The sequence below is a fragment of the Lampetra fluviatilis genome, chromosome 9 (genome assembly GCF_964198595.1).
Source record: "Lampetra fluviatilis chromosome 9, kcLamFluv1.1, whole genome shotgun sequence".
NCBI classification, from domain to species: Eukaryota; Metazoa; Chordata; class Hyperoartia; order Petromyzontiformes; family Petromyzontidae; genus Lampetra; species Lampetra fluviatilis.
The window spans coordinates 6,126,369-6,142,218 of NC_136283.1; the positions used below are offsets into that span (position 1 = coordinate 6,126,369).

The 15,850-nt window shown below is 36.9% G+C and overlaps 1 protein-coding gene across 2 annotated transcripts in view; it reads right to left on the reverse strand.

Moving 5' to 3' along the window:
- Positions 1-988: 988 nt before the first annotated feature.
- The window catches only part of LOC144934161 (serine/threonine-protein phosphatase 2B catalytic subunit beta isoform-like), a 50,781-nt gene continuing 35,919 nt past the window's right edge, over positions 989-15,850 (reverse strand). Inside the window, exons 10-16 of one of the 2 annotated variants that reach the window (XM_078859677.1) lie at positions 15,558-15,635; positions 14,044-14,070; positions 11,469-11,561; positions 10,316-10,400; positions 9,455-9,552; positions 7,263-7,292; positions 989-5,095 (exon numbers count right to left, since the gene is read on the reverse strand). In XM_078859677.1, coding sequence (XP_078715803.1) covers positions 4,914-5,095; positions 7,263-7,292; positions 9,455-9,552; positions 10,316-10,400; positions 11,469-11,561; positions 14,044-14,070; positions 15,558-15,635 — 593 coding nt within the window. In that variant the 3' untranslated portion in view covers positions 989-4,913. The remainder of the gene's footprint in view (positions 5,096-7,262; positions 7,293-9,454; positions 9,553-10,315; positions 10,401-11,468; positions 11,562-14,043; positions 14,071-15,557; positions 15,636-15,850) is intronic. The other variant, XM_078859676.1, reaches the window with a different exon arrangement.

Here is a 15,850-nt window from a genome sequence, read left to right on the forward strand (position 1 = left end):
AATTCAAATTCAGTACATTTGATGTGCTGCTACTCAACGGACAGCACGTTTGTCTCAACGCAAAAATGTTCGATATGCCAATTACTAATTTTCTTTGGATTGTTCGCTTTTGGCGTTTTCTGTTCTGACACTGGTGAGACAAGACGATAAAAAAGGCTGTCTCTGGTCTAGACCAATCAGTTGCAAATATAATGCATATATTACAATATGTAACATGATTTTTGTTCCTGGGTAGTGTTATTTCGTAATTGCTTCTGCCTAAAAAGTATAGAATATGAACGATTGCTTTTGTGACCAGAACAGTGAAATTTTGAAATGTACCCCTTTTTTCAATGAGAAAACTAGCGAATTTGTGTTTTCGTTCAGTCAGAAAAACACATGAATCAAAATTAACATGTATTTATACTATAGTAATACTAAAGTAATAATTGCCCTTTTCCTGAAGACGACCGCTTCTGTTGCGATCGAAACGTCAGTTTTGTTATTTTCTTTGAACCTATCTCCGTGACTTTACCGAAAGACCCAAAGAATATGAATTCCTGTAGTCACGAAAGCTTTAAGTCAAGATTTAACCATAAACTCACTGAGTTGTGAATCCGGTTTTAATCATAGGTTGCTGCATTCGAACACAGGGGGAACACTCAGTGGGTGCCTATTCAGTGGCGAGCTCAAGAAGCGATGCGCACATCTAAACGCAAAACATCTTCCAAGGGTAATGCCTAAAATGCTTTACTGTGAAATGCTATAACATTAGGTTTTTGGTTGTGATAATACCATTACCAGTTTAACACGTAGGCTTTCGTGACTAATACTATCCATTATGATAGCGCACTATTGCCCACGTGAAATTTTGGCATGTTTAAGGTCTCCTTTATAAAAATGTAATGCAAGTGTGCATTATTCAAATCACATCCTCTGGCATTTCTCATATAAAAGATTGCCAATATTGTAGGTTCCCTTAACTAACGTAACACAAAGAACAGCAAGATTCCATGCACAAAAAATTTATTCATACGGTTTATAAAATGCCGGTTCAAAATACCATGCAATTTAAAACACAAAACAAGAGTTATGTACATGCAGTGCTGGATGGTGTTCAAATTTTCCAAGACTTGGGGAAATGATAAATGACCATTAAGTCATCTTCCTTGATGAATATCGTTTATGAAATTGATTCTTAGCAACCATCAACAAAATTAGTATTCTATAAATACATCTGGAGAAGACACATTACACCTCAACGTATATAACATGCCTATTCCACAGAAAATAATTGAAACCATTGATGGAAGTTTAAATTCAGTTTCACACTGAATTTTATATCGACATGCAATATTCTTCACAAATTTGGAGAAGCTGTCCATAATACTGTTTCAGCCATGCCTTCATCTACATGTGTGCATTTGCATTTTCCTCAACATGTTGACATTCCAGATACATCTGTACATCATCAGCACTCAGCGAATATAAACATTATGAAGCATAAAGCAACAAAGTGTTAACAAAGGCTTTTTGTATATATATAGCATTCATTCAGCTATATCCCATAGCACTTTGTGTATCTGAAAATGACATGCAGTTAAACTTTTTTTTTTCACTTTTAGGGCAGGTAAAAATACCTGCATTTTCCATAACATATATAAAATGCAACTTTAAACATAAAATGCTTGGGTTGTGTAGGACATGGGATTTCATTTGCTAAGCATAAAGTATATCATTCCACAAAATAATGGGAAGGTGTTTGAAATCATAATAGCAAAATTAGATATGACCTCTATTTTTTACACAAAACCCTTAAAAAAGTTTCTACACAATAAAATTATAAACAAAAAGAAAACCAACTATAATACAGACTTGGCAACAACCAATTACAATAATACACCTGAGGCGAGCATACATTTACACAACAGATTTTTTTAATCCATTTTGGCATTTTAAAACAAAAACTTAAGACCATTTGAAACCTACATGGCATAAAGCATTACAAAATATATGGGGGAAAAAAACACATTAAAAGGGTCTGTAAATAATTCAGTTGCATTTTTCTATACCATCAACACTATGCGTATAGGATGAGGAACGTTGGTACAGCATTTTCTATTCATGGGAAATTCCAAGTTTGAAAACTTTTATTTTGGTAAATCTGTATGCTCTTTAGTGAAGAAGTAAAAATCACATTTACCATTGTCTGTTATATCTTAAGTGTAAAAAAATGGATATGTTACAGTTTAGAAATGTTTGCTTTTAAAATTTAATTAGCAACTGTAGAACTGCCAATACATTTAAAGTGTTTCATATATATACTGTATATATTAACTTAAACATCTCAAAGAACAATAAGCATAATTTAGCATTTGAAAGTTTGACAATATTTTTTTATTTTATGTAAAGTGCGATGCCACCATAAACATATGAAAACATTAAATTAGATATTTTATATCAGCATCATTTAAACATTCTAATATTTGTTTACTTTTTTACACCTGATACACTCCGAAGGCTTAATGGGCACTATGTATGAAGAAAATGTTTATACATTACAGTAGTTATACTATTTTGAATTAGATGTTAAGATGTTTTTCTATTCAAATAGCATTGCACAGAAAAATGCAACCAATGGTAAGTGCATTTCACACAAATGCCTTACGTGGTGGGTGTTTGAATAAAGAAAAAAAAATTCTGTACGTGAATGTTTTGTGACTAGAATTTTTCCGTCTTCAAATGGGCCTACAGTACATTGTAAACATAAATTTAAAGTAATGAGTCTGCACTGGCTGTTTACCCAAAATGCATTGCACAAAAACACATGTCACAGACCGAACTCTGCCTACTACACTGGAGTGTTTGGAGCAGTTTTGGGACACTTTTGGGACACGTTTGGTCCAGACTCGAGATGATCTATCCCCATACGCTTTGTGTCAATGCACCAGGGTGGGTACTGTTCACAACATGTTATGCCAGAGATCCTGAAAAACAGAAATAAATGTGGTCTAGCACCATTTCCAAGGTGGCTGGGGACTCCCATACAGGTATATTCCTAGCCAAAAGAATGCCGAGACCTACAGTCCACTTCACTTACGAGTAAACCACAGGGCTCTTTGACGGGGACATGTCGATGGTTGCATGCGAGTGCGAGATCACACGGATTTTTTTTCCTGAACCAAAATGCAAAGCAGCAGAACGCCCATCGTTTGCATTACTCTGCATTCCATTTACAATGCACTTTGTTTCATTTATAAAAACCTGCACGATCACACACACTGGCATATTTATTCTGAAATAAAAGACCATGGGTAAAAGTGCCTTGTGCAGACACCATATTAGTGGTACAATGCTCACCTCCTCTTCAAGATGATGCTCAGAGCTACAGCTTGCATTCCTACATCTCCACAGGCTGCGGCAGCAAGTGCCTCCCACAGCTGCACTTGAAGCAAAAATTACAGCATATACCAAACACTCACTAGCATAACAAGTTAATACAAATTTGATTAATTGAATTGACTTTCATTTGAGTTATTTTTGCTATACGTCCATACATTCCGTTTATCCCATGCCAATTCAAATCCCATTCATCTCATGCTAGTTAAAAAGCCCTTTACACATTCCCCCATCCTAGCCAACATTTAGAGAAATATAGTTTATTTCTGATTAACGCAAATATGGCTTGTTTGTTTGAAGTAATATACTTGCTACAAAGATCTTAAAAAGCAATTATCGACTGATGCTATTTTAGAAAAAGCCAGGATGTCGGCACTAAAGTGGGATTTACATGGAAAATGGGGCAGCAAAGGCTCCAATGGCAGGATTTGGATTCAGATATGGCAGGACGAAGCCAAAAGAGGTACCATGGAGTAAATCAAGGGAAGTCATTCGGTTAACATTAAAAAAAGGGGAATAAATAATGTGGGCATTTCAGCTAACTCATAAACAGCCTATCCTGGATAGGATGATATCTTCCAGTAATACCTATATTGTATAGGTCCATGCACATCCACTGTTTGCCAGCTGGTTAGTTCATTACTATTACAATGTTTTGGTGACAAAAGCTAACAAAATCTGCGCTTTTACTGAGCACAAAGAGTAACCATCATCAGTGACAACTTCCTAATTATACAAACCACCTGTGTGAAGTATATTTTGGAAAGATAATTTTGACTCAATGGACTAATTTCATAAGCAAGATTATGTAATGATATAAAACGTATTCTTTGGCTCTTTCGGTAAAGCCACGTATATAGAAAAAATAAAACAAAAATATCACGACACAAACAGTCGTCCTCAGGTGAGGACGACTGTTTGTGTTGCGATTGAAACGTCGTGATATTTTTTATATTTTTTTTCTATCTACGTGGCTTCACCGAAAGACCCAAAGAATATGAATTCCTGCAGTCACGAAAGCTTTAAGTCAAGATATAAAACCTGATAACATTACCTTACTTTCCCAGGATGTCCTTTTGTTAGTGTAGTATCTCAACATATGAAACTCATGCTCTGTCTGAACATGGTAGAAACAATGCAGAACACTAGCACTGAGCATCATTCGTAAAAGGCAGTTTGTATAAATAGAAGACTTGTTTCCCCCGGAAAATCCCATAGCATAGGTGCCACATACGTAATGCCCCATTGTTTTGACATTTCCTGGTGTTGCCCTTTGTTGAGCTGGGGCCGCCTGCCCCAGATCAGCTCCTGCACTTTCAGACAGAGCAGCAACGGAAGGGCATTAAATGGGGAGAGTGCAGAAAGGGGATGACGGCTGGAGTGGGATAAGGGAAAGGGGCAGAGGTAAGGAATAAAGGGGCAGAGGTGGGAATAGCAAAGCTGTGCCATCAAAGAGGCCTAACTGCACAATCCTGACATACAGAGGGTGAATGAGCTGAGTGAGCTTAGCGGTCTGACATTAGCCCCCTGCGACATCACTGGCCATTGCGGCCGCCTGTGCTGTTGCCGTCTGTGATGCTGCTGTTGTTGACAATGCTGGGGCTGCCGTCGGGAGACACGCCATCCTTGCGTGGCGGCATCCGCTCGTTGATTCGGTCCAAGCCCTTGGCCTCTGCAAAGCTGGTGATCTTCTGCTGAGGCGTAAAGCCTTTAATGGCTGTCCAACACAAAGCACAGCCAACAAGAAACAGAGCATTACTACAGCATTTAACAAGTTGTCTATTGCAAAATACTTTCAATAGTCTGAGCAATGTTTTACATATCCTGGTTTAATAAAATTAGTTTTTCTAAACTTAAGACTACTGAGTATGCACCAATAATTACGTTTGCATGAAAATAGCATATTTCAAGGATTTCATTATGTACGTAAAATTGTAAAAATATATACTGGATTACAGTTTACAATGTATATAATATACAACTTATCATTACTTTTCAAAGGCAAAATATGTAATTAACATTTTATAATGAAATACGGCACACTGTCTACTAAATATCCAGGGTATGGCTCTTAAGAGTCCAGTAGAAACTCAGACCTTACCATATTTTCAGTGGATAATTTTGGACATGAAACAAGATTCTAATAATTTTCTTAAAATTATGATTTGGGTAATATACAGGAATACAAAACAAATTCTTGTATGCCCTCTGCTAGACTAATAATCTTATGAGAAAACATTTTACGATTATAATACTTATTTGTTTTATTGGCATCAATTCAGCAAGGGCAGTGGGGGTGGCTGGTATGGTCTGGATGAAAAGTTTGCAGCAGGACCTTCCATTCGATAGATTTTTTTTCTTAAAAAAAAACTGCTTCAGGTTATACTTGACCCCTCAATGTTACAGTACCCTGGATATTTAATGTACAAATTCTCAATAGCCACAAACGTTTGGTAACACCCATGCTACATTGAACCTTGTAAATAACGGTGACTTTCTCATGAAGAAATGCACTATTGCCACATTAAGGTGTTTGCGCATTGGAACCAAATACCCACAATCTAGCAGCATTACAGGACTATTGCTGTCAGTTCCATAGATGTGTATAAAATAGGAAACGGCAATACATTACTGAAAATATATTTTTTATGTTAGAATATGCATGTAGATTTGTTCTTGTGATAAGAGTTTATGCGCAAATGAGATATCTTTTGAAAATATATTATTATGATGCCGTTTAAACCAGTGGTGAGTGAATGCCCAAATTAAAGCTCTTTATGCATGTATGGTATGGGCATGCACAACACTGTGCACCAAATTCTGCTGCCGGGTTCATCTAAGCCGAGATTTTATATTATGCTGAATGTCGATGCAATTTACATATATAGCCGCAATCACCAAAAAATAGGTGCCCTTGAGACACCAAACCAAAATGTCAATAGGCATTTTTTGAAATGTTACATGTGGATAAAACAGTCATCACAATACATATTTGAGTAAACACTTGTAAATTACAGCAGAACACCAAAAAGTCCCAAGAATGCAGCCAGCCTATATATGTTCATTAAAAGTACCCAACTTCGAATGCAAGTGAATGCTATTATTGTAGACATCTTGCAAGAAATGTAATTTCAATATATTTGAAATAAATACTATACTTAAATATATGAATGTATTGTTTTCAAGAACATAGTTTTGCAACATTTGCTTATACTTAAAAAAAATTTGTAATGTAAATAGATGGCGTACTAAACTTGGATGAATGCATTTTTGAAACTATATATGGCATTAATGTTGGCTTTATGCAATTATATTTCCAAATACACTGCATACAGCATATATCCATACATTTTGCTGTTCTGCTTTCCTGAAATAATTTAAATATCAAAAAGCAGTCTACAAGCAAGGCATTCTGCAGGCAACAAGCATGCATTGTATAAACTATATTAAGTTCTAATACACATGCTATACGTGCAAACACTACTGCATGACATGCAACACAATTCTAAAAAAGTGATCAATTTTTAAAACAAAAAAGCAACGTGTTTTGCAATATTTTTCAGATACTCAAAAACGTCTATATTAACACATGCAATATGTGCACAGCCATGCACAAAGTGGCCATGCAACAAGGTTGAATGACTGAATGTATAGGTAAACATGTTATGCATTTCGAAGTGTTCATTTAAAACCAGTATCTCATGAAAAAATAAACAAGTAAGACCACCAACAATAACACAGAACTGGAAACGGGTTAAAACAATCGAGTCACAGCAAATAATTTATATCAAAAACACCCTCTCGATTATTTTATTAAATGTCGCTCTTCCCCCAAGCCTACACCCCCCGCCCCCTCCCCCCCAAATGTGAAACCTCCCCCATACCTTTGTGAGCCTCAACAGCCTCAAAGGCAGCTAAAGAGAAGTCAGCGATCACATGCAATGTAAATGAGAGACAATTAATTTAGCAACAAATTACACCATACACGTATGATGCGTAGAAAATGCAGACCAAGACCAAGAAATAAGACTTTCAGAGGTAAAACCTACAGCATAATTCTGAAAATATCTTAAAATACTCTCTGCATATGTCAAATACAAAACAATACACAATAATTTATACAGAAATAAAATAGCATTTACAACATGCTGAAATAAATCATGAGGAAAAGGGGGAGGGGGATTTAATTGTTTTCATTTTATTTTTTGAACTATTTTCAGGAGGGTCCTGGTAAGTTTCTGCAGTATGAGGGGGCAAAGTTGCTGTGTAATCCAAATTCAGTAATTTTTAGGTATTTTTCTAACATTCGGATGTTTGGCCAAAACCAGTTACATTGTATGTTTTTTATTAGCTGAGGGAGGAAACTGGAAAACCTGAGAACACACAAACTCCACACAGAAAGGTGTCCAGAGTTGGGAATGGAGCCCAGGGCCTTCTTGCTGTGAAGGAACTGCAACACCACCCCTGCTATCCAAACTTTGTAAATGTGCATTCTTCATAAGTTTAGATTTTGTGGCAATTTAGGGCGTTCAATGGATTTACAAATGAGAACATAAGACTTTGTCCCACAGCGATGTATCTTATGCTCCAAATTTTTACTTAAATCTACCACACTTTTAGAAACAGGCAATTTGCTCGAAATAAAAAATACAGTAGAAACCTGTAAAAAACAGAAAATATATCATATTCTAATCATGTAAAGTATTATTTTCCTTAGAAAATAACACAACTGTCATGTGATCTTATCATGTTAGTTATTATAGGCCTCTACTGTATTTTAAATCGGAATTAAATTACACATTAAACTGCACAAAAACATAATATATGTTTGCATATATTTAAAAAACAATCCACATAGACATACACAGGTCAGAGTATCAGCTGGGAAAGAAAGGTAGAATCAGATACAGCATAGAGTATGCAGCTGAAATACAAAACTTAAATATTGGACAAGCTACTTGTGAAAAAAGATTAAACATGAGCATTTATGAAAAAAGACAAAAGTTCAACTTGTTTACACCAGGTATGACAGCATAAAAAGTGTGTTTCTCAATTCTAAACTTAAGTGAAATAAATTTAGTTCACTAGTCAGTTCTATTTAGTATCAACACCCTAGTTCACTTATTTGGCAGCCAGTATGTGAAGCATTAAAATACATTTTTTTAAAATAAGGTGACAGTAACATACCTGTAAACAGTTAAATTCAATGAGTAGCACGAAATACCAAACTATTCCACGTACAGGAATTCTCTCATTTTTGTTGGAGTGGATGAATCAAACTACAGCAACACTTTATTGCAAACAGATTTAACGAGTGTAATCATAAACACTCTTTATAGGGCCATGTCCTGGTGTTGCTGTTATCAGTGCATAGGCAGCAAAAAGGCTTGGGAACACATGCGATGCTCATTGTGGCAAAGGGCGTCAAAGGCACATGGGGGGGGGGGGCACAACATCTGCTCTCACAGACTGAGTTTCACGTCAGGTATATTTTACCTCAAAACAATTGCTTGGGAGTTGTAAAAACTAAATAAAACTCGATGTAGTATTTTCAAATGATTTATTTGAATTTAAAGACACCTGAAGACTGCTTTTTGCACTCACAATATACAATGGAAACTACTTCGTTTGAACTTCGTTTGTATCACCAATTGCAACAAAAAATATTGTAGGGCACCCTCTGTATAGAATGCTCATCGATTGCAGTTCTCTTTGAAGTGAATTCTGCTCATTTCATAATACAGTTTTAGACAAACGTGATATAAAGCAGGTTCCAATGAATACATTTAACAGGAATGCATTAGACATGTTCTGTAGCAAAAAGCAGCCTGGAATATGCAAAAGAAAGATGTGTTAGACAAAGTCAAAACCATAGGCACTTGCCAATTATTATTTTGTTAAGGCAAGAGGAAGCGGAGTTCTCAGAGTAGCTTGAATGGCTCAGAATCAAGTGTGGCAGTCATGTCCAATGGTCGAAAAGGATGTTCTCATTCTGACTCCAGAAATGGACGGTGGCAATCGTGAAACTTGTCGTGTGAGAGCAATTGACACAAGATACAAGCATCAGTTTACGTACCGCTCTGCAAGGTCTGGCGTCCTCCAGCCAGTACTCCAGAGGGCAGCATGCCAGTCGGGGTCAAGCCTTTCAGGGTCAACACGCTCTCGCTCTCCTCTCTGCAGGCACAAGAATCAACATGAGCCTAAGCCAACATATTAAAAACTTGGGACTAAGTGATAATTTAATATAATTTTAATGGGTCCATTGTAGGGGAAGAAAAGAATACCCAAGGACAGGTACGATTTTATAAAAAAAAGTATTTGCAGCTCATAAATACCACAAGTCGATATGTATCGTTACATGTACGTATTGTTATGCCTGGTCAGCACAGGCATAAGGGATATCATCATACACAAGGGACACCTATGGTGTTTATAATTAACAGAGGCCGGTCTATACACTGTTAGTTATTGTGCTGTGAAATGTTCAGCCTATCTGGAACAAAGGCTTAACAGACACTGCAAGGAATATCATCGAATAAATGTGCTTAAGTGGAGTGAAGAGATACATCAAGACAATTCTCAGTAAGTGCTGGGAACGTTTACATTGTAGACAATCAATCAATATGGAACGGAGTGAAAATTTGTACTTATGAGGTGTTTTTCCAAGGGCTATTTGCCATAAAACTCAGAAGGTGCATTTCTTTGAAAAGTGTAAAAATTGTGCCCTAAATTTTCATTCAAATAATTGTGCCAAATCTTATACACGTATAATAGTCAACTAAAGTACCATGTTTTCTAAGGTAAATCGTATAACCATGCAAAATGCTCTTTATGGGACTTGAGGGAAACCACCCTGTGCAAAATGTACATAGGTACGAACTTCCACCACAAAACTAGACACTTGGCTCGCATCAAAAGCAATAGCATAAGAACTTACCGGAGAACGGAAAACATTTTTGCCATTTTTCCAATTGCGCGGATTTTGTTCCTGATGACCTCTTTGCGTGCCGCGGTTGCAGTTGCTTAACGACAGAAACACAATGAGAAAGAATTTCAGAAGTTGTGCATCAAACTCGCTTTTCAAGTGAAGGGATGAGTTTGGATTAGTGGACGGTATGAGCTTCAGTCACCAGCACGACATTTCAGCCTCCTGTCAGTGAGGGCAGCAGAGCTATTGGGTAATCCAGAGGTCGCCAAACACACAGCCAGCACACACATTAGTAATACATTTTCAAGCACAGATGTCATGCTATATTGGTTAGATGGAAACATAAACATGAAGCCTAAAATGGAGAAAAGCTGTAAAAAAATTAAGCATATGTTTCAAAGCCAAAATAAGTCAATGGGTTATGGCTTGTCTTGAAAATCCACGTGTAAGGAGGAAGGGGGTGCTGCATTTTGAAACCATGCACTGTTTTCCCGAGTCGACAGAGATATTCTGGAAATAAAATAGGAAACGTTAGAAGCGAGTCAAGTTTGAGACAGCCCAGAGCTGTGCAAAGAATGATGGTGTGCGATGGTTAGCCCTGTAACGTACAGCAGCGGCAAGAGATTCAGCGCTAGCTGGGGGGAAAAAAAAGAGGCATCAAAAGCGTCACTCAGCCAGACAAAGCTGTGAATGCAGCCAAAAAGTCTGGGTTCCTCTCGTACAGCTAATTTATATTGTTAAAAACCCCCCACGAAAATTACCATTTGTATCTCCAGGTTCACTTTACATTACTTAACTATAACGGTGTAAAACTTGATTGCTCCAATTTTTTTTTTAAAGATGCAGAGGTTTATATTTTCTATATTTGAAAGGTTACCTTTTCACTAAAATATATTATTTCTATTTACATTTTTTTACAGAAGAAACTGCTTAATACCATGCTGTTGAAATTCTAAAAATAAAAAAACCCATCATGGTCATTGAAAGATAGTACAGGAATATCGGGACATACGATTCCTTTAAAATATAACGTTGAAATTAAGCAGGTTCCTTTGTGAGAAGGAGGGCCAGATTAGATCTGCCCAAGTCTGGCACATGCAGGTTGCCGTTGGTAGTCATTTGATGTCTTCTTGGCTGCTGTGTCAAAGGGCACCCATCTTACCATGATGATATGGCAGTAAATGTCTGGCCGGTCTGACCAGCCTGCAGTTACACACACCATTCCAGTCTGAGGAGATGAGCTTCCTGCCAGCACCTTAAACCAGCACGCAAGATCAAACACACACACGCGTAGTGTGTGGTTTGTCGGAGCCACAGCAATCAGGCAGCGCTGAGCCTGCGCACTTGTCCAACACATAAGGGGCCCTTGGTTGCCAAATCGTTGGCCTTCCTAAAAAGTTCTGTCCACTGTAACCAATGAGTGGCTGGAACACTGAGGTAGAACATAATGTTTGGTATTATTGTAATAAGAATTCTGTCCATGGCTTCATAAACATTTTATTTCGCAGTCTTCATAGAATGGATGTTTTCTCATTTGCAAAAACAACTGAAATGGCAACCAAATTAAGTTAATTTTGGCACTTCCACTTTTTAAATTATCTCTTTCCTTTCCTACGTTTTCTTTGGGGGGGGGGATAGAGGTGAAAGTGTGGAGTTAATGACAGATGTTTCCTTGCTTCCATAAAAGTAATAAAGGTTCTAAACTGAATTCAATCCTACATAATGTGTGCCTGATAACAATATAAGTTTCCTTCCAAATGTTTTTTTACATAATTTTACTGCTGCACAAAATTTGGAGTTTAGATTAAAAACAAATGTTTTAAGGAAATAAAAGTGAAGAATATTTCATAACTGTTAACTCCTTGGCCAACAACATGATGATTACAGCATTATATTAAATTTGCCCCTCCAGTGTATGAATTACTAATGTTTAAATCATCAGAAGCTGCAACACGCAAGGATGTTAGCTAATTTGCCATACACAGCCATTTAAGAGAAGGGTAAAAAGCGGTTAGTGAAGAAAACTAGAGCAAAGGGATGTTTTGATATAAAATCAGTGTTTTCAATTTACGTCCTCTTTGGAATATTAACGTTTGACACAAATGATGCAAGGCTATGTTAAAATTCATTGCCATCTTAAAATGTGCAATATTTACGAAAGCTGTTTTTAATTACATTATGTATTAATTCAACCAGAAAAAAAACAATTATGGCCCAGTCACCTGATTAAGTTAGAACTTGTTTAATGTTCATTGTTTATTACACGCATACTTTAGTTATACAAAACATGATATAGGGTCCCTGTTGCCCATGTACATATGAAACAAACAGAAAATGGTGATTCTGGAAACTGCCAAATACAGTGACCCACTTTTATGCAAAGGCGCTTCGTTTACGTTCCATTTAGGGTTGTACAAGGTGCACATCACCTGAGTGAAAACCCTGTGCACATTACTTTAACTCACGTGGAATATTGCATCAACGTCCATTTTCGTGTGTGAAACCACGTGATTCATTGTACACATCCTTCCATCCAAGCTCAGCGCAGTGGATAACAGACTGCCCTCCACTGCACACGACTCCAGATCACTGCAGGGTATTACAGCTCAATGGGGACAACTGCGGAGTAGCAGCATTGGTAACTGAAAAACATTTTGATGCCATGGTGGCGAGGTGTTTTCTTCCTCGCCTGGTATGCAGGGCATGGGTTCGATCCCGACCCTGACATATGTATATTTCGAGTTTGCCTGTTCTCCCCATGGTTACGTGGATTTTACTCCGGAACTACGGTTTTTTCCCTCTAAATATTTGGCTACTATAATATTCCTACGTATGACAAAGCCACTTCGATTAGCTATCATATGGGTGGCCAGGGCGCCTCTAAAAAATAGCTCATAGCTCTCTATGGGCCTTACCTGGAAATATAAAACATAGTTTAAATCGAATATATGAAGGGTCTAAATGAACACTACAGGACAACCCTAAAACCTGAATTTAAAAGATTAACCTTGCCAAAGCAGCAGTACATGCAAACTTCACCTCAACAAAACTCAAGGTTAATAATCAACTGTTTAAACTACTGCCCAGAGATTAAGTGTACATAAATTAAGGACAATTCGTGCATTTATATGTATGCAAGAACGTGTGATGGATGAATTTAAAATGAAGCAACGAAAAATATCTGTAATTTGCATATTTAAAATATTTGTGGAATTTGTAAGATTTATAACTATGAAAATGAGATTAAATAAAAATCTTGCTATTACATAGATATTGGCAGCAACATTGTGTGTATGTTAAGATTAATGATGTGGTGCAGGCATGTTCAAACATTTATTAAAAAAATTATGATCTTGAATAGTAAGTAAATTCCCAATGCTCAGTGTAAATGTTTGATTGGCAGGAAAAAACTCACGAAAGGATACATGCCAACTACTTCTCCTGAACATGTAAATGATAGTCTCACATATTACTTACTTGTTTAAGTGACAATCTTGCATTTAGGAATGCATTTCAGTTACGTTTTGGTGTAGTTTAAGAACCCATGTTAAAACCAAAAATAGTTAAGGCTTATAACCACCAAGCTTTTAAGAGACTGTTGCTTCAATGAAACATGGACAGAGATAAGGAAGGCCTGGACTGCGTGTGCATTCAATAAAAAAGGCTGCAGGCCTACTTAAAGTGAAAGTGAAAATCTCCAGTTAAAATCAAGCCCATGAGGCACTCTTGACATGTACCTTTTGTACAGATGAGATCAAGGACTTCTTCTCACCAAGCACACAGAAAGACATGACGAAAATTCAAGAACCCAACCAAACAGCACAGGAAAGAATAAGTGCAGTTCACGAAAAGCAAAAACGGATGTTGAATAATCAGGAAAAGCCAAGCACCAAGAACGCAATAAAATGGAGATGCAATCAGTTATTGAAGGGACACAAGAAGATTAAGTTCACCAAAATTTGAAAACAAATAAAAAGCAAATCTGTTTGCATAGGCTTTTATGTTGAAATACTGCAATCATTCTTCAAGTAAACGCGACTGGGGTAATCCAGATATTCAAAAGACATCATTGCACTTCTATTTAGCTCATACAATTGCATTATAATAAAAGGCACCAAACAATACAGGAATCCAAGAAATAGATTAATGTTGGGGGGGGGGGTCCTCTGCTTCTTGTCACAATCCAAAAATTCTGCCCAAAATCCACAGATGACATCTGTGAAACCATAACAAATAAGCACAAGAACCTATGAAGAAAAAGCAAGGTCGTTCCTACTGGGAAACTGGTGTTGGTTAGTGGTTAATATGACAATGCATGGTGATATTACGATGACAATAAAACATCCATTACCACATTCAGAAAGAAAGACACTGCTGCAGTTCCATGCACAACCAGTCTTCATGCTTATGTTACTGCACATTGTAAAGTAATGTGTTGCTCAAAGACTTAACTGGTTAGCAGGATGGAAACACATTAATTTGGTCCAAGAAAACACTTTACAAAACTGATACTTATAAAAAGCAATGGGAAGAAATGTAACTTGTGCTGCAGGCGTGAGGTTGTAATAAGTATTTGCAGCAACACAAAGATACTTTACTTTCAAGGCTCAAAACTCATTTGTAAGTTGAGGCTTCAGGCCACTGCAATTCACAGCAGGGTCTGTCTCAGTGACTCTCACTTGGTTATAAATAAAGTTTACATCACACCTGACATAAGCATGCGGTTACTTCTCAGAACATCACTAGCTAAGCCAACGAAAGCTCCTGATGTTCACAAATATCAAAATCTAAGTGTCTTGATAATCAAGTCTCCTTGTCTGCTCCAAGTATTTTTCAAGCCTCTGACTTTTAAGAAGGGTTTGGTGTTAATATAGTCATAAATCATACCTTATTAAAGTATATTTTTCAGTAAAGAAAATTTGGTTAGTATGAAAAAACAATAAATTAATAAAAGCAACGTCAAAACATGTAAAGTAAAACAATGCATCCACACTCTCACACACACTTATACTTGGAGAATGTCAGTTGATAGATTCATGCAAAATATGAAATAACTTTAAAAGAATTAATTGCATGGCCTAAGAGACATTCTACAATTTATTGCAGCATTGGTTCAGCATTCGGTGTCTCATCAAGAGTCCGTCTTGCTTCCACAGTCTTGCTTCATGTTATAACTACTCAAGCATATTTCAATCAGATTCATTTATGCAGATGACACAAAAAGGTGAAGAAAAAAAGGGAGTTGTCTTACCATCAAACGCTTCTTCACCTTCCGTCGTGAGTTCGTCATCAGAACAGATGTTAAGAACATTCACCAGCATCTCTGTCACTGAGTCAACAAATTGAGAGCTTGATTAGAAACACGATTCTACCATACAAGTCACTGTGCCTGCCAATTGTTAATTTTGTATTTCATGCAGTGCATATGGATCTACTCTGGATGGCCATGCAAGCGCGAGCTCAGCTCTTCAGATTTTGACTTCACAATTATTATGATCAATTTAGGATTAAGCAAGGAACCAAACATAACCTTCTAATTAACCC